A 27,756-nucleotide genomic window follows, 5' to 3' on the forward strand; every position below is an offset into this window, starting at 1 on the left:
ATGCAGCAAGCAGGGCTTACCCTCATGGCTGTGGCTGTGTGTGTGGCTTTTCGAACCTCAGAAGGTGAGTCAGGAGCACCTCCTCACCTGTGGCTCCAGTGGAAGAGGGGATACCTCCTAAGTTGGGGCTGGAAGGAGTGAGCTGGAAGGAACTTCTATCTTTCTTGGGTAAGACTTTTCCATTGCTCTCCGATCACTTGGCAAACAGCATAGGTTCAAGATCGGGAGTTTCTCAGAAGGAAACCCATTACCCTGGAATACTGTTCGGCTGTCTGGTAAACCCATCCATTCGGGTGTAACTTTCTGCTCACAGAATACTAGCTTTCCCCAGTTCGACGCTGGGGCAGAGCCACTGTCCTCCATTAAACTCCTTAAACAGCTAAACTTTCTTAACAAGTGCATGTGTGTGTTCTTGAGTGTGTGTTTCTGTGTATGCGTGCCCGCGTGCGTGTGTGCATGTATGTGTGTGTATGTATCTGCATGCACATGTGCGTGCACATATGGGTTTGCATGTTACATGTGTGTGCACATGTGTATGCGTGCGTGTGCACACACATGCATTTTTTACTCTAAAGGAAAAAAAGTGTTGGCAGGCAAGCTGTCACAAGGCAGTCATCAGCCTTGTGGGTACCGAACTTCAGTCTAGCTGATCTAAAAAATCAATTAAATTAAATTGGGAAAGCATGATCAAGGGGATCAAGCCATACAAATTAAAGGGGGAAGCATGATCAAGGGGATCAAGCCATACAAAGTGTACTGAAGAGAATTTAGCTTGTGCACTTGTAGCGAATATGTGAAGATCATAACTGCACTTGGATCGAAAGCAACCCTACTCCTGTAGCATTCAGGACTACATTTAAGAAACCCTCCTCTACCACCCAACTCCAGTCTCACTAGGCTCCAGACCCAGTACCTCATCTCATCCCACCTCTGCCACCCAGCACCTGCTGCAGCTCTTCCAACCTGCCCGTCCCCATCCCTGCAGATCCCACTGATCTTCCCTTCGGAACCTCCCTCCCACCATTGGTTGCTTTGTCCTAGCTTCAGCAGGAAACTCCCAGCTAAAGCAAAGCCCACTCCTCCAGAGAAGCACATAGGCCGACTGCAGATCTTCATCTGTCCCTCAGTCCCAACGCCCCCAGTCTCATCCCCAGCCCTGTAGCAAAATACCTGTGACAGTCTCTCCTTCCTCTCTGACCTCATCTCCGAGGAACCACAAAAATGTCCTAAAATCTTGACCCTGATGGCCTAGAACACACGATGTACCCTGGACTAGCCTCAAACTCATGCTTCGGGGTAAATGCTTGGATTACAGGTATGAGCCACCACAGGCTTGCTAGCACTTAACTAATGAATGGAATGTGTACACTGATGAACTATGACTCAAACACTGGCCATAGAAAGTTTAAACGGAATGCCTTCCTAAAGATAGATTGCAGACTATCAATTCCCTAAAGGATTAAAAAGAGGAAGATGCCCTCAGCATATGGGAAGTCGTGGATGATATGTCTTTCCCAGGCTGTGCTTAAGCTGCAACCTAATCAGACGGAAAGCAGCTGGGATATAAAGTTTGTCTGGTATGACTCTTAAATACACAAGCCAACCTTTCAAATCAAATTTCACAATCACACCTTTACACACACACACACACACACACACATTTACATCTTCCCTTTGAGGTCAAAGTTGATGGCTAATGGTGGAGCTCAGAGAACGTGTCTACCACCCACGTGACCCGGGGTTCAAGCCCCTACACAGAAAAAACATCAGACATGGCCACAGTGGTTCTTTACCCTAGCCACAGCTGGTGGCAACACATGAGCTTCTCTCTCTCCCCTGGAGCTGTCTGCATTTTGTTAAGTGTGTGCCTCTTGTCAGCATTTGCTCAAGGGTTTTGATACAGTCTGCCAAGGTGCTGGGTTTAAGTGAATCAGGAGAAGAAAATCTGGCCCTTCCCATTGCTACCAATCTATTTTAACAAGAAAGGAAGCTTTTCATCTTATTTTTGTAATATCTCTTCAGAGAAATTCATGATTGTACTTGCAGGACTTTGAGAGCCTTTCAAATGGACTGGTTCACATTTGACACCCAATGTCTACAACTCTACCAAATAAGTTTTTTATACAGTGTTTTGAAAGAAAGGAGAGTCCTTCCTTCCCTGTTTCCAGCTGTTTCTCCTACAGGAGAAGGAAAGGGCGGGTTCAGTGGGGGAGAGAATGAGAGAGGCTCTGGTTTGCAGCACCAACCCTCACAGGGGATGAGTCCTGCTAGAGAGAAGTAAGAGGCAAACATCTAAACATCTGAGGTGGTTGAAAAGTACATCTAGTGGTGACGGAGCTGGGACTGCCACTGTGTGGTTGAGCAGGACCTTCTGCTATTTAAAATAAGTGATGCTTGTGTGCGTGTGTGCATGTCTGTGTGTGTCTGTCTCTATGTGTGTGTCTGTGTGTGTATGTCTCTGTGTGTCTCTCTGTGTGTGTCTATGTGTTTGTATGTTTCTGTGTTCGTGTGTCTGCGTGTGTATCTGTGTGTGTATGTATGTATGTATCTGTGTTCGTGTGTCTGCGTGTGTACCTGTGTGTGTGTGTCTGTGTGTGTGTGTGTGCATGTGTGTGTGTGTGTGTGTGTGTGTGTGTGTGTGTGGTGGAGTGGATAGATGGGCCAGTAGCTCTTGCAGAGAGAGAACTGGATTCCATTTCCAGCATCTACTTGGCATCTTACAGCTGTCTGAACTGTCTGTAACTCCAGCTGCAGGGATCTGCTACCCTCTTCTGACCTCTTCCAGCACTGTACGCACATGGGTCACGCACACACAACACAAGCAAACACACGTAAACTAGTTTTTTAAAAATCTAAAATTAGCCAGGTGGAGAGGGTTCACTCCTTTAATCGAGGGTTCACCCAGGAGGCACATGCAGAGGCAGGTGGATCTCTGTGGGTTTGAGGACAGTGTAGTCTACAGAGCTACTTTCAGGACAGCCAGAACTACACAAAGAAACCCTGACTTGAAAAACCCAAATAATAATTATCACAGTCATAATAAAATAAAAGTATAATAATATCCTAAGTGATGCTGAGTTAAAATTCATGGAGGTTGAGCCAAGAACAGCTATGGAGGAAGAGGGCCCGAAGCTAATTCTTCTTCAGTACATTTCCATTGCAGGGGGGTGTCCTGTGGACGTACTAAGTGCTTCTGGATCCAAACGGGGTGGGGGTGGGCGTGAAGCCAAACTGATCAAGGAAAAGCCATGGCAGGGCAGACAGAATGACTGGTGGCCTTGGCAGTTGCAGCAGACTGAAGGAAGGCACAAGGAAGTGGCCAGTGCCAGTTTGAAACTAGGAAACACATTTTGTTCTTTTAGGGACAATGCTGTTCCATTATCTTGATGGCATTTCAGATTATTATTTGCATGTGATGCTTCAAGAACTGGCACTCCCAAAGTGTTCCAAATTAATCAGAAAGCAGGTGACTTTATCCATAACCAAACCTTGGACTTTGTCTGTCGATGTGGCTGGCTTCGAGAACTCACTATGGGTCCTTGAGCATGTCTGCCATCCATGACCATGAGACAGATTACTTAATTCCACAATCTAGGGTTAGGTTTGCTTAACTGTGTTTTAAAATATTTATTACATCTGAATCTATGTTTAACAGAGGTCACCATGGAACCACGTGGAGATCAGAAAAAAGTTTAGGGAACTCAGTTCTGTCCATCTACCATGTGAGTCCTGGGGCTTAAACTCAGGTCAACCTCAGCAGCAAGTGCCCATTTCACTGTTCTAACTGCCCTTTGATTTGGGTTGCATTTGTACGCAAAAGATGTGGGCTATGAGATGTAGTTTCATCCACGGGTGAAGCCTGCTTTCTCACAGCTGTCAGGATGCTTCCTGAATCACACAGACACTTGTTACATACTTGATGCTTAAAACAAAATGCCAACCTTAGCGAATCGCTTGTAGAAGGAATTACGAAAATATACTTGTGTTTGCAAAGCTCTTCCATTTCATCAGCTGTGGTTCCCGACAGGTCAGACATATGGGCCTGCTAGCTTGCTGCCCTTCAAGTTCTTATTGGGCGTGCCCTGAGGTTAAAACATATTTGTGTATTCCTCAGTCCTAGATCATCAGGGTGTTTTTAGAACATGTTAAGGACACAGTGTGACAGAATAGCAGCCTTTTGCAGTGTGAGAACTGTACGGACTCCTCTGAAGATAAGCCTCTTGTTGTCGTCAGCACTGAGTTCTAAACTATCTTACCCTTACCCCGTGTATTGTACAGTGTACAAACCACTTCCATGGCAATGCCAAGATGCTCAACATTTAAACACAACCACAAAGCCCAGATGATTTCAACATGTTGACCATTAGTAACGTTGACTGGAAGTCAGATCACTACCGTGAATTGTCCTTCTCCCCTGGCAGAGGTGACTTGAGTGTGGCTCTGATGCCTGTCCTGCCACTAGAGTGGCAAGTGCATTCACCTCACCCATTTCTGAGTGGACAGTAGCCTGGCCGCCCTTACTGTCAGTGCATTGTGATGTTCAGTCCCCTCTTTTCTGAGACAATGGTGGGTTAGTGCACCTGCTAACCTCACTGGCATTACCAGGAAGCCAGCTTCAAATGTCCGTCAGTCTTCTGGGAGAATAAAGGGTCCCTGAAGTGACATGTTGAATCTCTGGAGTTCACAGATCCCGGGAGAGTGCCTGTCAAACTTTCCTGGAGGTCTGTGGAACCCAGCTGGAGAAGTGTTGGCATGCTAGGATTGTGTGAGCTTTACATCCCAAGACTAAGAACCCCAACTGCAAGACCCAGGGGGAACTGCTGAACCTCTCCAAACTCATTCTTTTCTATAAAACAGTATTCCTCCCGCTTAGACTCGTGATTAAATGAGATGACATTTATGGTGTTGGCAGAGTCAGCACTCAGCTTCCGGTGCTGTGATGTGCACGCAGAGGTCGGGGTTGACTCTGTGGGGTGGATCGTTTTCCTCCCACCTTAATTTGGGTTCTGGGGATTGAACTCGGGTTGCCAGGCTTGGTGGCAAGCTATTCACTCACTGAGCCATCTCACTGGCCCCTCTTTGAAGACACAAAATAATTCAAGCCCCTTCCACTCTCTAGAGTTTATTCTGTAAGTGCCACATCTTGACACTGGGCAAAGGAAACCTCCCACCCCCTTTCTTCTTCCAAGTATTTCATGGTTCCAAAGGAAGGTGGGAGAGGATTTGGGCCTTGTAACCCTGGGCCCATTGTAACTCAGTAACAGTAGTGAGCATCCTCTGTGGCAAGGCCCTACTACGATTAGGTCCATTAGTTAGATGGGCACATATGTTTCTAACTTACTGTCCTCGGTTGATTCTTTTGGTGTGATAACACTCTGACTGAAAGCGGCTTGGTGAAGGCAATGGTTTCTTTCCTTTTATATTCCAGGTCCCAGCCTCCCACCGAGGGAGGTCAGGCTGGAATTCAAGACAGGAATTTGGAAACTAAAACTATGGAGGAATACTGTTTTATCCAATCACCCACTGGCTCAGGTTCAGCTAGTTTTACACAGCACAGGGTCACAAGCTTAGGGATGATGTCACCCACAGTGGGCTGGGCCCTCTTCCACCAATCATCATTCGAGACAATCTCTCACAGACCTGGCTTCACCAGGTCAGTCTGATGTAAATAACCCTTCCTTTGAGATTTCCTCTTCCCAGGTGAACTGTAGGTTGTTTTATGGTGACACTAAATTGTTAATGAATTATTCTTTTTAAAAATTTAATAATTTTATGTATGTATGTATGTATTTAATATGAGTACACTGTAGCTGTCTTGAGACACACCAGAAATGGCACCAGATCCCATTACAGATGGTTGTGAGCCACCATGTGGTTGCTGGGAATTGAACTCAGGACCTCTGGAAGAGCAGTCAGTGCTCTTAACCACTGAGCTATCTCTCCAGCCCTGAATTATTCTTAATATCAGTGAATTAATCCAGCGGCTGTATTTCTTTACCTTATGTTAGTCCCCAATAGCTGCATGGAGAAACCAAGGCTTATTTAAAACTGCACCTCAAAGGCTGAGTAAATTAACTGAGCTATCCTTACTCTTATGCTAATCTAACTAGCTCCCAGCTCCATCCCATGATACTTGCATATTATTATTGATCTGGCTCTTCAGACTCTTTTCATGGCTTCAATCCCTCCATCCTCTTGGTGCATCTGCTCTTTTTCTCTCCTCCTCTCAATAGCAAAAGTCCCACCCCATTCTCTATTCTGCCCAGCCATTGGGCGCTCAGGATTTATTGACAAGCAGAGAATAAATGGTAAGAACTGTTTACACACACTTGAGACAGGAGATTCTTGGTACTAGAATTATAATCCAGTGTCTGGATTAAAACAAGGTATGAGGGCAGCATTTGAATAACCCAAGGGTAAACTTTACACACCGTACAAAACATTATGCCTATATTAAATATTAACCAGCATGCCAATCACATTCTCAACACTGTTTATTAACTGACCCTTAGACTTGAGACACTGAAGCAATTTAGTACATCTTCCATATTCTTTGTTGATGCTGTGCTTTTCCTGACAATGGCACACACATTTTTATTGATTTTTACTGGTTCCTGTGATATGCTTTTTAAACTTTTTTCGTTTCTCTTCCCAACTCCCTGCTTTTTCAGACAGGGTCTCAAGTAGCACGGTCCAGCCTTGACTAGCTATGTAGTCAAGGATGGCTTTGAACTCCCAATTCTCCTCTTGTCTCCACATCCCATCTGTAGACCACTTTTATTTATTGAGCTGGAGTTTCACTGTGTACTCCAGGCTAGCCTTGAACTCAGAGTCTCCTGTCTTAGCCTCCAGGGCTGAGAGTGTAGGTGTGTGGCACATGCCCAGCTCACACTGAGTATAAGTGAGTAGTGCACGCCTACCTCACACTGAGAGTGCAGGTGTGTGGCACATGCCCAGCTCACACTGCAGTTTTCTTTTACAAAAACAAAACGAAACAAAAACAACTTTTATTTGTAAGAAAATTGAAATTATATTAAAATTTAAATAATTCCATTGCACAGTATTTGGCAATCTATTTTATCTTGTTAAAAGACGAGACTCCTCAAATCAGGCTGACTTTTACTTTCTTTTGCTTTGTTCCTTTAGGTCTCTTGTAGCACTAGGTAGCCTCAAACTCACTACCGAGTTGAAGCTGGCTTTCTTTCTTTATTGAAATGATTTTTTTTTGTCATACAATATATTTTGGGCATGGTTTTCTCCTTCCTCCCAGATCCTCCCCACATCCCTACACACAATTTTATGGTCTTCTCATTGTTTTTAAAGATTTACTATATATAAATACACTGTAGCTGTCTTCAGACACACCAAAAGAGGGCATCAGATCCCATTATAGATGGTTGTGAGCCAACACGTGGTTGCTGGGACTCAGGACCTCTGGAAGAGCAGTCAATGTTTTTAACCACTGAACATCTCTCTAGCCCTCCTCTCATCCTTTTTTACTTACAACTTTATTTAAAAAATCAGAGATACATGTACAGATTATTAAAAGCATTTTAGCATAAAACTACATGAATATATTTTGTCAATACTTGAATTTTTTAAAGGTGTGATAGTATGCATTGAAATCTTACTATTTACAATGATCATAAAGTATATATAAAACATGGAGTCCCCTCTCGTTCTTAAAGCAAAAAAGCAACCATCCCCCCCACCCCCCGCCACACACACACACACACACACACACACACACACACACACACACACACACACAATGGAAAGCAATTTGAGTTCCTTGTGTTGGTCAGTTACTCCTGGGCTGAGTCTTACCCTAAAGTGTGGCTAATATACCCATCAAAGCCTCACTGGAGAAAACTACTTTCTCCTTTAACAGTATCAGTTGAAGATAGCTTCCTGGTTAGGACTGGAAGCCTATGTCCACTTCCCAGCCTCTGCCCTGTGTGGCTTGAACCTGTGCAGGTCCAGTTCCTGTGGCCACAGTCTCTGTGATTTCACACATGCACCAGTCCTGTTATCCGGAAGACACTGTTTCCTTGGAGTCACCCATAGTCTTTGGCTTTTACAGTCTTTCTTCTTCCTCTTCCGTACAGACCCCTAAGCCTTGAGGAGTCTGAAGACATCCCATTTAGGACTGGGTGTTCTAAACTCTGCCTGCATCTTATCCAGCTGTGGATCTCTGTTAGTTCCCACCTACTGCAAGAAAAATGAAGCCGGTTTTTAACTCTGATCCTGTCTTTGCTCTTTTTGTTGGTTAGGGTTTTTTCAACTAAGTCAGGTCCAACTAGGAAGAGGAGACGTGGGAAAATGCCTCCATCACAGTGTCTGTAGGACATTTTTCCTCAGTGATTGCTGTGCCGGGGTTCTGTCCACGGTGGATAGCGTCACCCTGGGCAGATAGTCCTGGGATACATAAGAGAAGGCTGAGTGAGCCATGACAAGTCAGTAAGCAATGGTCCTCCATGGCCTCTACATCCATTCCTGCCTTGAGTTCCTGCCCTGCCTTCCTTCAGTGATTGTGACCTGAGAATTATAAGCCAAAATTAACCCTTTCATTCCCGAGCCACTTCTGGTCATAGGATTCCATCACATTGACATCACATTTGCAAATGCTGGAACTACGGGCATCAAGCTGCATCTTAATCACGCTTCCAGGTGTGTTGCTGCAGCTCCGGAGACAACAAAGGAGACGTACAGAATTTACCAACCCACCAGACTGGAATTTATAAAGCACAGAAAAGGATGACGTTAAATGTACACCTTTAATCCCAACAGCTAGGAGACAAAGGCAAGCGGATCCAATGAGTTAGCAACCAGCCTGGAGTAAACAGTGAGTTCCAGGCCTGGTGTGGCTACAGTGTGAGACCCAGACTTTAAAAAACTAAAAATAAAATTTAGGATAGAAGGCTGGGTGTGGTTCCCAAGTGCAGTGTGTTAGGAGAAGGATGAAGAGAGTGGGGGGCATATGGCCCAAGGAGGTGCATCGAGGCCTGGGGGCAAGGGAGATGCCTCTGGGGGGGGGGCATGTTGAGAATCCCTTCCCCCTGAGGGACCAGATACGACAGTATAGTACAGAATAGAGTTTATTCAGGTCATGGGAGAGTTAAGAGGGTGGTAGAGGCAGAGAGAGAGAGAGAGGAATAGAGGAGTAGAGGCGGGCCATGAACACGTGGAGGAGAGGGGGAAGGGAAAGAAAAGAGGAAGGGTGGGGTGGGAGAACAAGAGAGGCAAGAGAGCCAGGAGGCGAGAGAGGAGGGGTCAAGCAGCCCCTTTTATGGTGTCAGGTCACTGGGGCGAACATACCTGGCTACTGCTGGGTAACTGAGAGGTGGGGTTTATAGAATCCCAACACAGTCTGCGTAGCATGTTCAGGTGGGTACATTCAACCCCCAGTACCCTTCCTTTAAATGACACTAAGGTAAATTAAACAAATTTTTTTAAACAAATACTGAACAAAAGAAGGTTAGTGTGGCAATGTTAATAATATAAAACATAACGCAATGGGATGGAGAGAGGAATACAAGAATATACCCAGGGCACATACCTGATGAGGAAGGCGAGAGGAATGCAGGCAGAGAAATGTTCGATTCTGTTTTTACTGACATGTGTAAAAAAAAAAAAAAAAATCCCGCTTTAAAAAAAAAAAGACACTTAAATATGACCGTAGACCATATGACCAATGTTTCCCTGGCTCACCTAAAATTTCTGCACCAAGCTCCCGACTTCGCACCAGGAGTGCACTTGTGTATTTGTGCACTATACAATTCCCACTGATTTATTTCAGAAGTGAAAAAAACTGCGAGGGGAAAACCACGACACGACACCTCCCTACAGATTCACTATGGGGTAGCAACCGTGTTTGGGTCCTGCATGATATAGAGCGACGGCCTGGGAGTGCGCGTGCGCGCCGCCACTACTTTCGAGCCACCCCTGGGTCGCCCTGGGGCCGCCTTGCTCGGGTCCCCCCACCCCACCCCCCGCTAGGAAGCACGAGCTGGTTGCGCCCCGGAGGGTCCGCAGGAGTGCTGGGTGTCCCCAGAGTAACGAGCGACACTGTTTCTAGTGACGCCGACTGTCCTCTCCGCTGGTTTCCGGCGACAGCCGTTGGCATCCCCCGCCGGCGCCTCCAGCTACATACTCAGGGCGGCCCGCCACCAACCTGAGCAGCACGACCGAGGTGAAGCCAGCACGACAGCCATAAAGCGTCGCCAAGTCGTGCCTTCTGGTTTCCTCCAACCTAATTGTTCCAGGTTCATGAGACCTCTACTTTTCTTCTCGTTGGGTGTATTTTAAATAAAAGCGCCATGAGTTTTTAGTATCTAAGCAAATCAAGGTTGTAAATGTTTATTAATTTGAATAAGGATTGTATCTTCAAAAAGCATGTAATCGTAAAACAATTTATTAATTATACATTATAATACGTACAAACACAGTAAGATAACTGAAACTTTGTAATAATCAATTTTAGATTGTGGGAAAGAAGCACACTTTCTTTGCAAATATCAGCAAGTTTTTTGTTGTTGTTGTTGTTTTGGAAACAATACTGGAGACTGAACATAGCCAGGCAAGGGACCTACCACTGAGCCACAGCCCTTCAGTGAATGATTTAAAATTTAAAAACCCATAATTATATAATATATATGATAATTTTAAAATAAATCGGAGTTAAGCATCTTTCCTTCAGACACAAGCCCCAGTGTTTTTGGAGATTTTACCAAAAACTGAAGAAACAAATAATTCTTATACGAATTCTTTTCTAAAGAATTTAATGAAAAACCAGAGAAAGCTGTCTAGTGCAACACTGACATAAAAATAACCTTGATATTCAAGTGTCCCAAGAACAATATTAGTCAATAAAGGTATTAACTAATTTATGAGCACAAATACAATTTCAAATAACAAAACACACAAAAACGTGAATGACACAAATAAATTATGACCAAGTATAATTATTCCAGTTGCACAAGGGGGAAAATAAGTCATATTAACTTAAAGATTGTGTATTAATCTTACATGGTCCAAGTACTGTTCCAGGCAGCTAGCAGAGTAGCAGGTTAAGTAGGGAAAGTGTGCGTGTGTGTGCGTGTGTGTGTGTGTGTGTGTGTGTGTGTGTGTATGTCACTGCACAGCTCAGACTGGCAATGAACTTGAGATCACTTTACTTCTGGTTCCTTGTAGCTCATATGTTGTCTTCTTATATGTAAAACTAATTATTTTTATAGGTATATTTTCAAGCCCTATTCAAGCCAAGGGCGTGACACATGCCCTCAGGAGACTGAGGCAAGAGAATTAAGAACTTCCCTTGAACTTTTTCGAGATCAGCCTGGGCTACATAGTAAGACCCTATTTTTAAAGCAGGAGCATTCAGAATAGAATAAAGCCTATTAGAAGCCTATAAATAGGCCCAAGACAAGATGAGCCTAAAATGTACATAAAGAATGAAATACCAAGGAGGGTAAGAAGAATAAAGCTCACGGAGAGATTATTGTATTAGGAATCAAGATTCAGTTAAAAAAAAAAAAAAAAAAAAAAAACCACCTTAGGTGAGAATGTAGAATTGATGCATGTCTTAGGGTTACTATCGCTGTGATGAAACACCATGACCAAAACCAACCTGGGGAGGAAAGGGTTTATTTCCTCCGTATAACAAACAATTCTTTATCAAAAGCAGTGAGGATAGAAACTCACTGCAGGATCCTGGAGGCAGGAGCTGATGCAAAGGCCACTGAGGGGTGCTGCTTACTGACTTGCTCATCATGACTTGCTTGGCCTACATTTTTATAGAACCCAGGATCACCCATGATTGGCTACACCCTCCCACATTAATCACTAATTAAGAAAATACCTTATACCTAGATCATATGGGGCATTTTCTCAACTGAGTTTCCCTCTGTGGTGATTTAAATGGGTTTGCCCCTCCATAGATTCATGTGTTTGAATGATTGGCCCATAGTGAATGGCACTATTCGGAGGTATGGCCTGGCTGGAATAGGTGTGGTCCTATTGGAGGAAGTGTGGCACTGTGGGGAAAGGACATTGGGGTCTCCTATGCTCAAGGTCTGCCCACTGTGGGACACAGTCTCCTCCTGTCTGCCCTTGGATTAAGATGTAGAACTCTCAGCTCCTCCAGCACTATGTCTGGCAGCATACTGCCATGCTTCCTGCCAAGATGACAATGGATTAAACCTCTGAAACTGTAAGCCATCCCCAATTAAATGCTTGCCTTTATAAGAGTTGCTTCGGTCATGATATCTCTTTACAGCAAGAAAACCCTAAGACAGAAGTTGGTACCAGGGTCTGGGGTATTGCTGTGATAGGCCTGGCTATGCTTTTGTTTGGAGGAATGTGGATTTGGGGACTTCGGGCTAGGAAAGCAGCGAACTGTTTTCACAGATGCTTAATGGGTCATCATAGTAGGAACTTGGAGTGGTGGTAATGAGAGTGATTTGAAGAATGTAAGTATCTTACCTAGAGATTGTTCTTGTGATATTTTGTTGAAGAATGTGGCTATGAGTCTGGCTGAAGTGCTCAGGTGAAGAGATTTAGATTAATTGCATCAACAAAAGAACTCTCAAAACAGCCTAGCATAGACTCTGGCCTGTGGTTCGCTCTTATGAAGAGCATTTTGATCAAATGTAGCAAGCTGAGAAAGAAAACAAAAGCACAAAATATATGGTTCAAGGACTAAAGGGACACCAGAAAATGGAATGGAGCTAAATCTTGTGTTCAAGGAGATAAACAGATTAAAGACATTAAATAAAATTGGAGGAGTAGTGACCTCAGGGTAAGATCCCATCTTGTGAAAAGGATTTTGAACATGGGACATTGGCACATATTCTAAATTTACTGCGCATTTGTGGTTGTATGATAGTTATGTTAGGTGTTACTATGACCTGGTTGTTGTTTATGTGTTATGAGGTTGTAGGAGGAATAGTTCTATCGTATTGGGTGTTATTGTGACTTGATTATTGTTTTTATTTAGACATAAGGAGATAGTGTGTCAAGTAGACAAGGGATGGATTGCGATGGCTATTCTTAGTTGTCAAATTGACTAGATCTGGAAGAACTACAATCCAGAAATGGAGGGCACACCTGTGATCCAGATCCTGAGGCAGGAAAACAACATGCCTTTGATCCAGATCTTAAGACTGGAAGACACAGGCTTTTGGTGTAAATCTTGAGGTAGGATAACACAGGTTTTCAATGTGGATCAACACATGCCTTTAATACAGATCTTGAGGCATAGTGACCATTCTTATAATGATCTTGTGGTGAGCAATTGAAGAAAAGCTTAGGTTTAGGCATGGTGGTGCATGCCTTCAATCCCAGCACTCAGGAGACAGAGGCATACAAGTTAGCCTGGTCCACAGCGCAAGTTTCAGGACAACCAGGCTTAGGTAGTGAAGAAAACCATGGAAAACAGAAAGCTGGTGAAGATGTAATTGAGCAAGGGGGTGGGGGCTTATGTTCCAGCCTCAGCACCGGAACTTGACAGCTTCAGCCATGTAGTTTTGATTTTAGAATCAAGGGTGGAATTTCTCCCTATGACTAAGGAAAGCCACTGTGTCCGGAATGGGTCAGGGGTGTCCCTGTATGAAGGTCCAGAGAGGCCATTGTGTGAGGCTGTGAGGGCGGAGCCTATATTGCCTTGGAGACTCGAAGAGGTTAGAGATGCTAAAGTCATGGGATATCTGCTGAGGAAAGCTGCTAACAGGGAATAAAATCAGCCTAGGAAAAAGAAACGTGCTGCAATTAGCATAGCTGAAAGGAGCCAGAGGTCTGAAGAGATGCAGAGTTTGCAGTTTGAACAGCTGTGTTTTTTTTCCCATGAAATTTAGGTCAATCTGGGCTACAGAGTAAGACCCTTCCCCTCTAAAAGAAAAGGATACACACACACACACACACACACACACACACACACACACACACCAGCATACATGTTGTTATAGTGTTATAAATGTAAAGACACAAATTCGATCAAAGGGTTTCTTAGCTCTTTGCAAATTAACTACAGACATTACAAACATTAATTTATTGACAGCTCTGAGACAATAGGTAGCCATGTTTTTTTTTTTTTAAAAAGAAAAGAACTGGATTATAATACACATGTAATAAATGCTGTGTATTATAATCATTATAAAAATGATTTCAAGAAAAATATTTTTGATTATGACAGGATCTTCAAAGTAATACACAAATAGCAAACAATAAAGAAAAACTTATAAAGCTCTTGTGGGGAAAATGTTTTTAACTGCTGAGAAAATATCAGTATCTGTCCCAGTTTGCTTTTTCTGTTTCTGTAATGTGATAGATCAGTCTGACCAAAGGCTGGGAGAGGAAAGAGTCTACACGGCTTACAGTTCTAGGTTTCAGTCCATTACTGAGGGAAATCAAATCAGGAACTCAAGGGAGAAGCAAAAACCAGAAGGTCCCTGCTTTCTGGGTCACTCACTGAATTCCGCTGAGCTGGCTCTTATATTTCCCAGAACAGCCTGCCTTGGGATGGTACCACCACAGTGGCCTGGTCCCTCCAACATCAAATAGCAGTCAAGAAAATGTCCCACGGTCATGCCAACAGGACAGTCTGATTGAGGTCACTTTTCAGTTGGAATTTAAGTTGCCATTAAAAAGTAACCTAACGTAACATGGAAATAGTCAAACTTTTCTTGGTGTGTAAAGATTAAACATAATGATTTTTAAATACCAAGAATAGCCACAAGGCTACATTCTTAGCTCTTGAATTATTAACGATTTAAGGTCTAGGTGTACCCCACTCTGAGAGGGTGCTATACACTTTTTTTTCCTAAGAAGGAGTGAGGCTTCCACTTTTTGGCCTTTTTTTTTTTTTTTTTTTTTTTTTTTTTTTTTTTTTTGAGCTTCATATGGTCTGTGAGTTGTTTCTTGGGTATTCAGAGCTTTGCACTTTATGCTCATTGTAACTAGTAAGATTTCAATGCATACTATCAAACCTTAAAAAAAATCAAGTACTAAAAATATATTCATATAGTTTTATGCAAAAATGCTTTTTAAAACCTCTTCATTTATCTCTGTTTTTTAAAATAAAGTTGATTAAAAAAAAACTAACCTAATCAGAACAGTATTCAAAATAATTCAAGTTCTGGGGGGTTTTATTTAAAAACTTGTTAAATTAGTACTTGGCAATTCAAAGGGCAAATAAGAATGTTTAATTTATATGGGAATATAAATTAAGTCACATTTTAAAATTGCCAAGGAATGGAGCCTGCTAAGACTGCTTTTCCACTGGGCTACACCTCAGTCTGAGCAAAGTTTCAAGGCAACATTATGAAACATTGATGATGTCAAAGGTATAGCTCTGTCCACAAGTAAGTGCGAGTAGGCACAGTCACTACAGAGTTATTAGCATGGTCAAGTACAGGCAAAGATGGACGCATCCTACAACCCAACAATTCAACACACGTCTGTTCTGTGGTCCTTTAGGTGTTTTTTTTGGTAGCAATAGTATTAGCCTCTCCAGGGAACTTGTTGGGACTGCACATGCTCAGGTCCCAACTACTTAACAGTAGCCTCTGGCTTAAGAAAACTCCAAATGATTCTGATGCAGGTTACAGTTTGAGAACTGATATTCTGATGCAGCTCCAGGGAGACATACAGAAGAGCAAGCCAAGTACAGCTCATGGTCTTTCTAAGATCCTGGATGGTCCAAACCCCAAAGCCATAATTTCCTGGTCCTTTGACTCAGGGGATACTATGTCACTCTTCCTGCCCTGTTTTCAGCGGTGTTCATTGCAACCTTGCTTGCAATAATGATGTACTGGAAGCGACTGCTTCCAAACAAGACTGGAAGTGGACATGGAAATGGATTGCAACTGATAGAATTTGGTTGCAGCTATATGAGTGTGTATGTGTGCGTGTGTTTGTGCGTCTCTCTCTCTCTCTCTCTCTCTCTCTCTCTCTCTCTCTGTGTGTGTGTGTGTGTGTGTGTGTGTGTTGTGGTTAGCCCTCTACACTTCTTTACATGTGATGGCACCAAAGTAGGGTAAGCCTAAAGTCTTCAACCATCCACTTCCGTGGGGTAGCCTGCTGCTATTCTTTCCGAGCATTTACCCCAGACTTCTCCATCCACTGAGTAGCCTACTGTTCTTCCTCGGTGTAAAAAGCCTTGAGTGTTTTTTGCTTTAGAAGTAGTCCCTATTTGATTTCTGCCCCACACAAGATACTCTGTTGGGCTGGTAAACGAGTCACTTATTGCCCATTGGTTGTTAACTTCCATCCCAGGGCGAACCCAAGTGTTTGCTTCTCCTGTCAGCAGGAAGGTCTCACACATCACTTTTAAAAGAGAATCCTCTCCTGGATCTGTTACGCCATGTCCTTCCCAACTCAAACTGGCACCTGTCGGATCGCTTGTGGGTGAAGCTGGGGCAGATCAGCTGGAGCAGGACTTTAGATCGCAGCCTTTGGCTAGTTCACGCCTTAGACTGCACACGTGTACGACTTTACAAGCTCACTCTGCCAGACTTCTCTTGTGTTTATGTTTTCTGTCTATTTCCCTTCAGAGGAATCCTAACCACATCAGACAGATCTGTGTTTCTATGACTGATAATGTTTGTCCCGTGACATGTGGCCTCAGACAGTGGTGGCATCAAGTATAGTCTTTAGGGGAAGATATACCCTCCCTAATCATCAGCTCTCTCTACAAAGTAAGTGTCATCTAAATAAAAGCAAAGTAATTGCAGAATACTTAACATGTAATTCTATCTTTCATTAGCATGTATTAATTGTACAAAATCATGGATTTTATTACATTTTCACACATGTACCTACTGTGCTTCCATTGATCCAACCCCTCTATTAGCATTTTTACTTTCTCCTCACCTCTCCATCCACATTCCTGGTAGACCCCTTTATTATCTTTTTAAATCTGATCACATGTATCTTTTGTATGGGAGGATGGGTGGGTCCACAGATGCAAAGGGAGACGAATGTGGAGGTGGGAAAACAACTTTCAGAAGGGAGTTCTCTCCTGTCGACACGTGGTTCCCAGAGACCAGGCTTAGGTCATCAGGGTGACAGCCACTTTACCCACTGAGCAATCTTAGCAGGCCCTTTTTATGGTCACGTCATTTTTCTCCACAACCTCCACTAAACAGCGCCACCCACTGGGCACCAAGTGTCCAAATACCTGAGCCAGTAGGAGACATTTCCATTCATCGCTACGTGGGCAGCTTCCATAACCTGGGTGTAGCAAATAGTTCGACAATAAATATGGGTGTGCTGAGTATTTCTGTGGTATGCTGACTGCAGTTCCTTTGGGCACATACCCAGGAATGTTATAGCTGGATCACAGGGTGGTTCCATTTTTTATTTTTGAGAAACCTGGATTACTATTTTTACAGTGGTTGTACTAAACTGGAATCAATGACAATGTATCAAAGTCCCTTTTCTTTGTATCATTTTTTTTGGCTTTGATTTGGTTATGCGTTTTCTTTTTGATGATTCTCACTCTGACTGCCATAAGACATAATCTAATCGTACCACTAAAGATGCTGAAAATTGCTCCCATTTATTTTAAATTTGTTTTTTTTTCCCAATCAGGAAAGTGTCTATTGAGTTCATTTGCCCATTTGTTAATGGGTTTTATTCTTTTATTTTTCTTTTTCTTTTTTTTTCTTTTTTTTTTTTTTTAATGTTTGGTTTCTTTCAGTTCTGTATACATTCTGGAAACTCTGTGAATAGCTGGCAAAGAGTTGTTCTGAATCTGAGAGATCTGTCTCTCCAGTATTTTTCTTTGACTGTGCAGAAGCTTATTAATTTGATGCAATCCAGTCTTTCAATCCTTGCTATAATTCCCTGAGCTGCTGGAGCAATATTCAGCAACTCACTGCCTATACCTGTGTCTTGATGTTGACATTTTCCTTCTATGTTTTCTACTAGAAGTTTCAAACATAATTCTCTTCTTCAGCCTACTTGATACCTCTAAATCTCTCTTACGTAAAATTCTGGAGTTGTGACTGAAGTCAGAGAAAGCAGTGGAGTGTGTTTTTGTGTTTGTTTTGAAATTCTGGCAGGACCTTGCACAACCTCTAGGGGGCATTGTCATCCAACAGAATCTTGACACTGCCCTCATCCACTCAATTCTGTTCATTTCTCATCACCCAACTTCCCATGCGCCTCTTCAGGGTTATTTCTGGTCTTTTGTATTTTGGACCATGTCAAGACATCACTGGACATAACTTCCAACATATACTAAATACTGAGCTGCTTATGGCCTTTTAATTAGTTAATCTCACAGATCAAGTAGTCTCCAGATGAACTTCATTTTATGAGTAGTGCATTTCAGTTTTATGAAACACATCTTGGTCCCTGATGCCTTTCCAATTTAAGACTGTTGAGTTGATGTCAGCCTTTGGGTAACTCATATTCCTCAACTCACAGGTTTTCTTGCGACTCCTCATTCCCATGCTTCTAAAGGGCACAGGTCACGACTTGGAGTGGCTTGGGACTGACTAGTGTTGTGAAGTTAGCAGCCCTTCGTGGCTCCGCCCTGGGAGTTCCGTAAAGTCTTATAATCAAGTTGCTTTACCACTCCTGTGACAAATACTTGAGAAACACAACTTAAAAGGAAAACCTGGTCATTTCGTTCAACAGTTTCTGAAGTCTCAGTCTGTAGTCCTTGGCTCTGTTGATTCTGGGCCTGTGCCAAGGCCAAGCAAGTCTGCAGTGGGCCCACATGGCAGAGCCACTCACCTCTTGGCACACAGGAAGTAGAAAGGATAGGATGCCCTCAATAGCCCACTTTCTTCAGCTAGGTCCCCTCTCCTAAAATTTTCATCACCTTCCAAAATAATGTCATTGTCTAGGGACCGACTGTTCGATACATGAATGTGTGAGGATACTCCAGTCGAACCCTAGCACATACAGTGAGACAGACGCTCAGTATTGTAATTTGGGATATTAAGAGTCTGACTGGGAGAATAAGCAGTTAGAGAACAAGTGATCTTTAGGAAATCGGCGTATTAATAAACATAACTATAATTAGTGTCTACACACCAACATTCATAATTCTAAAATGCGACTCAGGGATTTTTAATATAACCGCATTGGTGAACCCTTCATCGTTTTAATTATAGCATGTTTTATCTCCTGAAAGGAAATCCTGTTCCTGTTAGCAACCATCCCATTTCCTCCCCACTGCCTCTGGCAACCACAAACCCACTTTTCATCTCGGAGATTTGCCTATTCCGGGCATTCCACACAAACTGGGTTCTGTAGTGTGTGCATGGTCCCTTTCAGCTACGATCCCATAACATTTCCAACATCTCTCACTGAGCACTTACTTTGTCCCCGCCCCCAAGGGACGGAAACCAGAATTTTCTAATACTAGGCAAGGTTTTTACCAATGAGCGACGCCCCCTGCCCAATATCCATTTAGTAGGTTATAGTAACTTGATCATCTGCCAGCCTCCCATTGGACTGTTGGGCATTGTAAGGTCAAATATTTCAAATTGAGAGTTTGTCACATGGCAGCCACTTGAAAAAATATTTTCTGGACAAATAGTTTTTCTACTTCTAGATCTGGTTGACTCTATGCACAGCCATGTGCCTAGCAAAATGAAAACCTCTGAGTAGACATAGATGACCGGAATAAAGGAAGATCCTGGGGCGTGATGGTTACTCTGGGAAATGACTGTCTTCTTCTTTGAGAAGTGGATCTGAGAAGAACAATGATGCTTTGTATCACTTGAACAGTTATAGTTCAAACACAATTATTAGCTAGAATGCATGTTGTACATTTTTTGAGGACTTTTTTGTAAATAGACTTACACAGATATATGATTAGCATACATGTGGGGATACTTTGTATAGCCTATTTGTATATAAAGAATACATTAAATTGTAACTTTTATTCCTTCCCAGTCTCTTGCATGTGTTCATTACATATTGTGACGTGTTTCATTATGACATGTATTTGATTACATGCATTCCTATCACCTTTCACCTCTGCTGCTCTTCATCCTCATCCAAGTCAGAACCCCCTTTGCTTTCCTGTCCTTCCCTCATGGTATGTTTTCCTCGTGCTTGGTTATGACGCGGTGAGGTTCTTTATAGAAGAATGAGCACCTTACTAGTGTCTACCCCACTGGAAAAAGTGTTTTTCCTTCCCCCAGCAACCGTTAGCTGACTCTGGGAGGGGTGGGGCCTTGTGGGCCTCTCCATTAGTAGAACAAGATACAAATGGGCTTTCTTGAAGGTCTTGTGCTTTTCTCTGCATGGCAGACATTGGTGTCTGTGAGTGTACCTGTATCTGGCACATCCTTTACTGCACCTGGTGATGTCCTACTGCCTACTTAACTACTGGTGGGCATTTTGGGCAAGTTCTTTCAGGTCTTTCTCTTTTACTGCTGCTGCTTATTGAGACAAGCTTTAAAAAAAAAACAAAGTAAGGTTTGTTGTATTATTTTATCTTGAGTTTTTTTTTTTTTGTTTTGTTTCCATCATTATTTCTTTCTTAGCTCAAAAGCTACTCAAGTGTGTTTTGTTGAATCTCCTCGCATTTATCTGTTTTCTTGTTTGATCCCTTAAGCCTTCATGGGGGCGGGAAGAGAACCATCTCCTAGAAGCTTAGTTAATTACTTGAGCCAGTGGGATAGTATCCTAAAAACTAGGCTCCTAATTGCTTTTACTGCACAACCTTGAGTGTAGGGTGTACCATTTCACTTGTTTTTGTACCTCCCATAACTAAACTTACGGTGGGAATGGTCTAAGTGCTAAAAATAAAAGTATTTAATGATCGATCAATGAGTAAACAAGTAAATTAATGGTAACAAATTAGTCATACGAGATTTTAACTTTCATGGTAAGTTGCTTTTCTCCCCCAGAGCTTCAGGTAGGCCTGGTACTTTCACGTGGGTTAGACATGGACACCCAGATCTTCCTTTATCCCAAAGGCAGCTGCTTCTCCTACTTTGAGAGTCACTGTGGAGAGGTCCGCAGGTTCCTGCTAACTGTTGATCCATTTATCCAGCTCACTTCTGTCTCGATTTGGGGCCACCACCTGTACCCCTGATCACTGTGATTTCTAACGGTTCTTTGTGTTCCCTATCCAGCTGGTGAGATGGATGGTGTACTGCAAGTTAGAATTTGTATCGATTTTAATATGAGGAACACATTTTCATATCTTGACAGTATAAACTCATATGTCAACAGCATAAGTCACCACCCACCAATTAATACATCTTTGTTTTGCTAAAAGATGGATTCTCTCAATCCTTATCAAATAGTGACCTCCTTTTCACAAAAGATACGCCTTCTTAGACTATCATTTGAGGATTTAGTGATGCTGGCTCAGTATTTCCTGAATCGTATTTGTCAACACTGTCTTTGCCCAGCTACTCGGTTCAGAAAAGGCACCCCAAATGTGTCATGTGCTTTGGTCTTGGATTTTTTTGTTTTGTTTTGTTTTTTAGACATAATATCGCTATGTAGCCCAGGCTGACCTGGTTTCAAAATGCTGGGATTGCAGGTGTGTGCCACCATGCTTCTTGTTTTGATGGTGCTGGAGACCCAACTGGTGAGCTCACATTTGCTGGGCAAGCCAAGTCCTTCTAACAGAAAGTGTCAAGCCTTCACCTGAAGCCCATAAAGCTGCTCTTTTTCAAAATGAACTGCATGGGACACCGTTGACAGAACCCTTTCCATCCTCCATGCACATCCCTGTCAGCATCACTGACCCTTTCCATCCTCCATGCACATCCCTGTCAGCATCACTGACCCCCATCCTCCATGCACATCCCTGTCAGCATCACTGACCCCCATCCTCCATGCACATCCCTGTCAGCATCACTGACCCCCATCCTCCATGCACATCCCTGTCAGCATCACTGACCCTTTCCATCCTCCATTCACATCCCTGTCAGCATCACTGACCCTTTCCATCCTCCATGCACATCCCTGTCAGCATCACTGACCCTTTCCATCCTCCATGCACATCCCTGTCAGCATCACTGACCCCCATCTTCCATGCACATCCCTGTCAGCATCACTGACCCCCATCCTCCATGCACATCCCTGTCAGCATCACTGACCCTTTCCATCCTCCATTCACATCCCTGTCAGCATCACTGACCCTTTCCATCCTCCATGCACATCCCTGTCAGCATCACTGACCCTTTCCATCCTCCATGCACATCCCTGTCAGCATCACTGACCCCCATCTTCCATGCACATCCCTGTCAGCATCACTGACCCCCATCCTCCATGCACATTCCTGTCAGCATCACTGACCCCCATCCTCCATGCACATCCCTGTCAGCATCACTGGTGCAGCTTTTTCTATCTTTCACCTCTTTTGTCATTTCGCCCAGACTCAAATTTTCTCTCATAATGCAGCTTATGTTCTAGAAGGTAGAGGCGAGTCCTGTCCTTGTCTACACTTGAGAAAGCTTGAGAAATACTTGCTTGATAGATTTACAATCAGTTTGTCTGGAACCCTGAAGAGGAGGACCAGCTGGTATTCTGTAGACAGTGATGTAAGCAGACGGTGATGTAAGCAGACGGTGATGTAAGCAGACAGTGATGTAAGCAGACAGTGATGTAAGCAGATGGTGATGTAAGCTCTTCCCTTTCTTGTAGCCATACTTCCCATGGCCTCCAGCTGTTGCACTGAAGTTTCTCACCACGTCTCCAGAAGACTTCTGGAAAGAGTGAGTTCGTGCAGCATCCAGAGAGCTGACGGGGACTGTGACCTGGCCGCTGTCATGTGAGTGTCTCTCAGCAAGGACATGGAAAACCAAATGCTGATTATCCCCTTGGCTAACACTCCTGAGGATGCTTTATCTGACACACAACGTACACATCATTCAAACAAGTGCAGGAAGAGCAACACTTCTGTCCTTTGAGCACCGGGCTACCTGGAGCAAACACACAAGCTCTCTGTGCAGGAATGCCCTGAGTTCTAATCTCACCCTTCAGCCACCCGACAGTGCTGTTTTGGGGTGACATGTCCTCAGTCACCAGAACTCATTGGTAACTTTATTGTGAAAGAGCAATCAGAAATGACACTGTCATATGTCACAGCGCTGAACTGTAACTTTGCTCAGACTTTTACTCTCTGAATTCAACAGGAATCTACAAGGACTGCAGGTGATCTAATTACAGTTGTTCTCATCTGCTTTAGATTCTAGAGTGTTGGTTCATGGTAAGCCTCCTGGTCCTCCTAGCCCTTCCACTGCACCCCCAGGGACCGGAGGCCAACAACAACATAAGAGGAAAGCAGAATTTATTTTCCTGTCATGCAGAAAAGCCGGTGGGTAAGGTTACAAAGCTCAGAGGGGCAGCGGTGGCACATGACTTTTATCACAGTGGCAGATCTCTGTGAGTTCAAGGCCAGCCTGGTTTTCAGAGCTAGGGATACACAGAGACACCCAATCTCAAAAAAAACAAAACATATCACACAGTTCATCTGCTACAGTATTGCTAGCAGATGGCAGAAACCGGGTGGCATGCAGCTCTCTTGCTTAAGAACATCTACATCTTCCATGGTCATTGAAAAGAGAGAGTGAAGCTCACCAAAACATGTCTTACCACGGTCAGGTATGGTGACAATGCTTGGAATCCTAGCACTCAGGAGGGTAAGGCAAATGGATCACCAGTTCAACATCAGCCTGGGTCACATAGTGATGATAGTTTATCTCAACAAAGACAAGTCTTATCCTTTTAAACTGTTATATTAGATGTGAGTTATGTCCCTTGTGTGCTGAGTTTTACATTGCTTATACATCTGGGTGATGCTAATGAGCCATTTGGCATTCTTTCCTTTGGAATATAAAATATTGGAATACGAGATACACCACTACTTACGTCCAAGCTCCCGGGACACCCAGGAACCTTTGTTCTCATAACAGATTTGACAAATATTTATTAGACAATGATTATGCACCAAGAAACCATGAACTGAGGCTACAGCAGAAACTCAGTGGTCTCTGGTCTTCTGCAGTCTCTCAGAGACTTTTTATCCACTTGCGTTCTACTGGCCCATAGAATACATTTCTATTATCTGGCAGTTTGAATCACTTCTACAATTACATACATACATAGACACACACACACACACACACACACACACACACACACACACACACACTTGTTTTCAAGAGAAAGTGGAAATGTAGTGGTTAGAGTGTGTCATACGCCTGGTTATTGCTATTTTATTATTAGAAGGATGAGACAATGAATGTTGAGGATTCGTCTGCATCTCTTCAGAGACACCCACTCGCTACAGAAGTTGAGAAACCCTTATCCAAGACAAAGGATTCTTAAAACGGCAGAGCAAGAGTTCATACGCGATGCATTGACAGACAACCTTCAGATTAGGGGGCCATCAATTCCTTGACATTTTTATGTTATGTAAACATGTTCCCTGGGAGAAGGTCTGCTCCATGGGTTTTATTAGACATCTTGAAGGTCTCTAGTGGGACAGAGGGCGGAGAGGTAGAGAACCCTCTCAATATCCACTCAGTTTACACACCACCTTGGAAGCATCAGTGTGGATGGTTTAGTCATTGGGAACCAGTGTAATCTGTGGCTGGAAGTCCAGGGCACGTGCTATAAAGGTACCCCTTCTTCTAAGGGGTACTTCAAGTTCCTAACTTGTGGAAAATCTCTGTATCATAGTTTGGATATAATGGGTCTCCTACTGGCTTATTACGGAACCACTGATCTGCAGCTAGTGCTGCTTGTTCTGGGAGGTCTGATAAACTCTAGAAGGTGCGGCCCACTGGAGATCACCCCGGAGCATATCTGCACCCCAAATGTAGTATTTCACCATGACGGCACATAAAAGCTGTGCGATTTGAGGTCAATGTTTAAGATACAGAAAACATTGCTTGTATTACAAGAGTAACTCACAAGCATCATAAAAGCTACAACTGATGTCAATTAATAGAACTCAAAGGTCCATGAGCTTACTAGACTCTTCCCTTCCATTTTCTGCCTGGAAATAAAGCCTTTGTTTCTCTGAATGATCCCTGTGCTTTTTCGATCTCCGAGACAGCAGTTTGCCTGTTTACTCCCCTCCACAGTGACTTCATTAAGGAGCGTCCAGAAATACAGTAGAAAGCTGTTTTCCTTGGCAGGGGCTGATTATCTCTCTGATAGACAAATCTGTTGTTGTTTTCCTCAATGAAGTCATTCAGGAGGTTAGAACTTCTCAGAAATAAATTTGAGATGCTGTTCTGGGGAAAGGAGGGAGAAATAAACTTTAGGGAATGGACCCAGGTATAGTTTTCACAGCAGGAGAGCAGGGACAATGTCTCTCTACATAACCCTGGCTGTCCTGGACCACACTGGCCTTGAACTCACAGAGATCCCCCTGCCGTTGCCTCTTAAGTGCTAGGATTAAAGGCATGTGCCACCATGCCATGCTTTTGGGACTACTTGTAAGTACCCTCCCTGGGTAAGAATCAGGAGGTCTCCCTGGTTTCTGTTCTAGAAATTCAGTGAGGTGCCCGATAGGGATTAGGAAACTGGGGGTATCTGCGGGAGAGTGGGGGATGCTACCTCCTTTCTGAGTTGCCTCCTCTTCTAATCACAAATAAAAGAGCAATAGGATGCAGCTGAGGTTCAGCCCGTTCTGCACCTAAGGATTCGAAGCCCCTTCATAGAGTGGCAACCAAAGCTGTGCCTTACCGGGCTGACCAGAAGACAGGCTACACATGGTTACCTGTTTCTTTAGCTACTGCCTCCTGTGGCTTCTTTGCATGCCTGTGTTTCTTTCTTTTGGGGGTGTAGGAAGAAGCTGTAATTTTTTTTCTCCCAGTTCAGCGCTGCTACAGGCAGGTTTTCGCCCACAAGAACAAAGCAACGGGCTGCTGAGTCAGCGCTAGTTCCCAAGCTGTCTCCGTGTGCAAGGCTTAGAGAATGTGCTGTTTGCTATCAGGATGCCCGTTCCTTTAGAACTGGTTTTCCTCCATAGACTGGCTAAAGCCTACCCACACCTTCCACGTTCTCCTCCCCTGCTGATTCCACACATTGTCTCATAATGATTTCTCTTAGGAGAAATGGTAGCCTCTTCCTTCGTCTCCCTGTGAATATCACACTTGCTCGAGGGTTTCCATTTATAAGGACACGGCTACATTATACATGTAGATACAGCAAGATTTGCCATATTTTATCCATATTTTATCAGATCTGCCTGGCGCCTGAAGGAGGGTGAAAAGTCACCTATTTTTTATAACAAGAGAGTCTTCTAGTTACCCCAATTTTTGAGTGCTACCCCACAGAAAAATTGGAACAAATTCCGAATTGTAATTTAGTCATTAGTAATAAGTTTTACTGGACACCAAAATATCTTAGTAGATTTTTCTATTGGCCAAAATTGACTTCATATCCGTAATGAGTTAGTGAGCTCCTACTATACATAAGGCCTTTCCAAAATTATATCTAGATTATTGATCCCTTGAGATGTAATGTCACTTTAGTGGGAGAAATAAATCAATGACTAGAACAAAAGGCAGGGGAAATTAAGGACCAGCTGAGGCAGAACCCGATGCACAGGGAAGAAAGATGCTCTGCAGCTGAGGGGGTCCAGACAAGGATGCCCGGGATGGGCAGAGAGGATGAATTGGTTTTATTAGAAGAAGTTTAAAGATGGAAGCAAATTATTTTACTTGGGTCTGTTATTGGCTTTCTTTTCTTCCTCTGTTTCTCTTTTTTTCCTTCTCTTCCTTCCCTTCCTCTTCCTCTTCACTATCTTCCCTTTCCCTTGTCCTCAGTTTAATACTTTCTGCTGACACCTGAAGACAATGGGAACAATGTCTATAAAGTAAGGAGGTGTCCTCTTGGTGTTCAGTTTGAAGTTACTATGAATGCAATGTACAAGAAGTGGGGGTTACTAGTTCTTTTGTATATTTGTAATTCGTTTGGTTTTGTTGTTCCAAGCAGGACTTCTCTATGGAGCTAGCCTTGGCTATCCTGGAAGTAACTGTAGATCAGTCTAGCCTGGGTTTAGTGATCCACCTGCCTCTGCCTCCGCAGTGTTAGGATTAAAGGTGTGTGTCACCGCACCTGGTTTATGTTTGTAAACTTGGTGAAGATTTGTTTTTTTTCCATTTCTCTGCAGCCTTCATGTTAAACGTAGAAGAATCTGCATCAGCCCGAACAATCAGACTTTGAAGCAGTGGATGAGAACCTCAAAGGTAAAGAAGAATGGCAAAGAAAACCTCTGCCCCAGAAAGAAACAAGACAGCCAAAAGGACAGGAAAGGGCACGACCCAAAAAAGCATGGAAAACAAGGAACACGCAGAACACACGGAACACATGGCCACAAAGCCCCTCGTTAGAACAGACATGTAAACCTGCAGTGAACTCTTCAAGTGAACTGGCCCATAGTTGGTTATAAATGTCTCATCTGAATCTTCCTTATTCATACCTAATGGTGCTTTGTTTTGTTTTGTTAATAAATAATTGCAGCTAAGGATGTAAGCACTTGGGTAGCACATGTAGGCTAAATCCTAGCACCAAAAGCAAAACAACAACAAAAAAACCTGTGCACACAAAACCAATGTAGTTAACTTAAAAACCATATAAATTCCATCTTTCTATAGAAAATTTAAATACATAGAATTCCTCCAGCTTTTTTATTTAAGTTCTCCAGTTCTCCAGAGGAGTTGAAAGAAACAAGGGCTATGTACATACCTGCCACTTACATTAGTCACTTTTAACCTCTCTCTCTCTCTCTCTCTCTCTCTCTCTCTCTCTGGGTGT

At 43.3% G+C, this 27,756-nt stretch overlaps 1 protein-coding gene across 1 annotated transcript; it reads left to right on the forward strand.

Annotated features, from left to right (window-relative positions):
* Positions 1-27,332, forward strand: CCL28 (C-C motif chemokine ligand 28; the record flags this gene model as incomplete). The annotated part of the gene is made up of 3 exons (XM_080933742.1): positions 1-64; positions 22,627-22,753; positions 27,113-27,332. 3 exons carry the CDS (start codon positions 1-3, stop codon positions 27,330-27,332), a joined length of 411 nt encoding a protein of 136 aa, XP_080789868.1.
* Between the last annotated feature and the right edge of the window lie 424 nt (positions 27,333-27,756).

This window comes from Micromys minutus (assembly GCF_963924665.1).
Source record: "Micromys minutus genome assembly, chromosome: 20".
In the NCBI taxonomy this organism is placed as follows: Eukaryota; Metazoa; Chordata; class Mammalia; order Rodentia; family Muridae; genus Micromys; species Micromys minutus.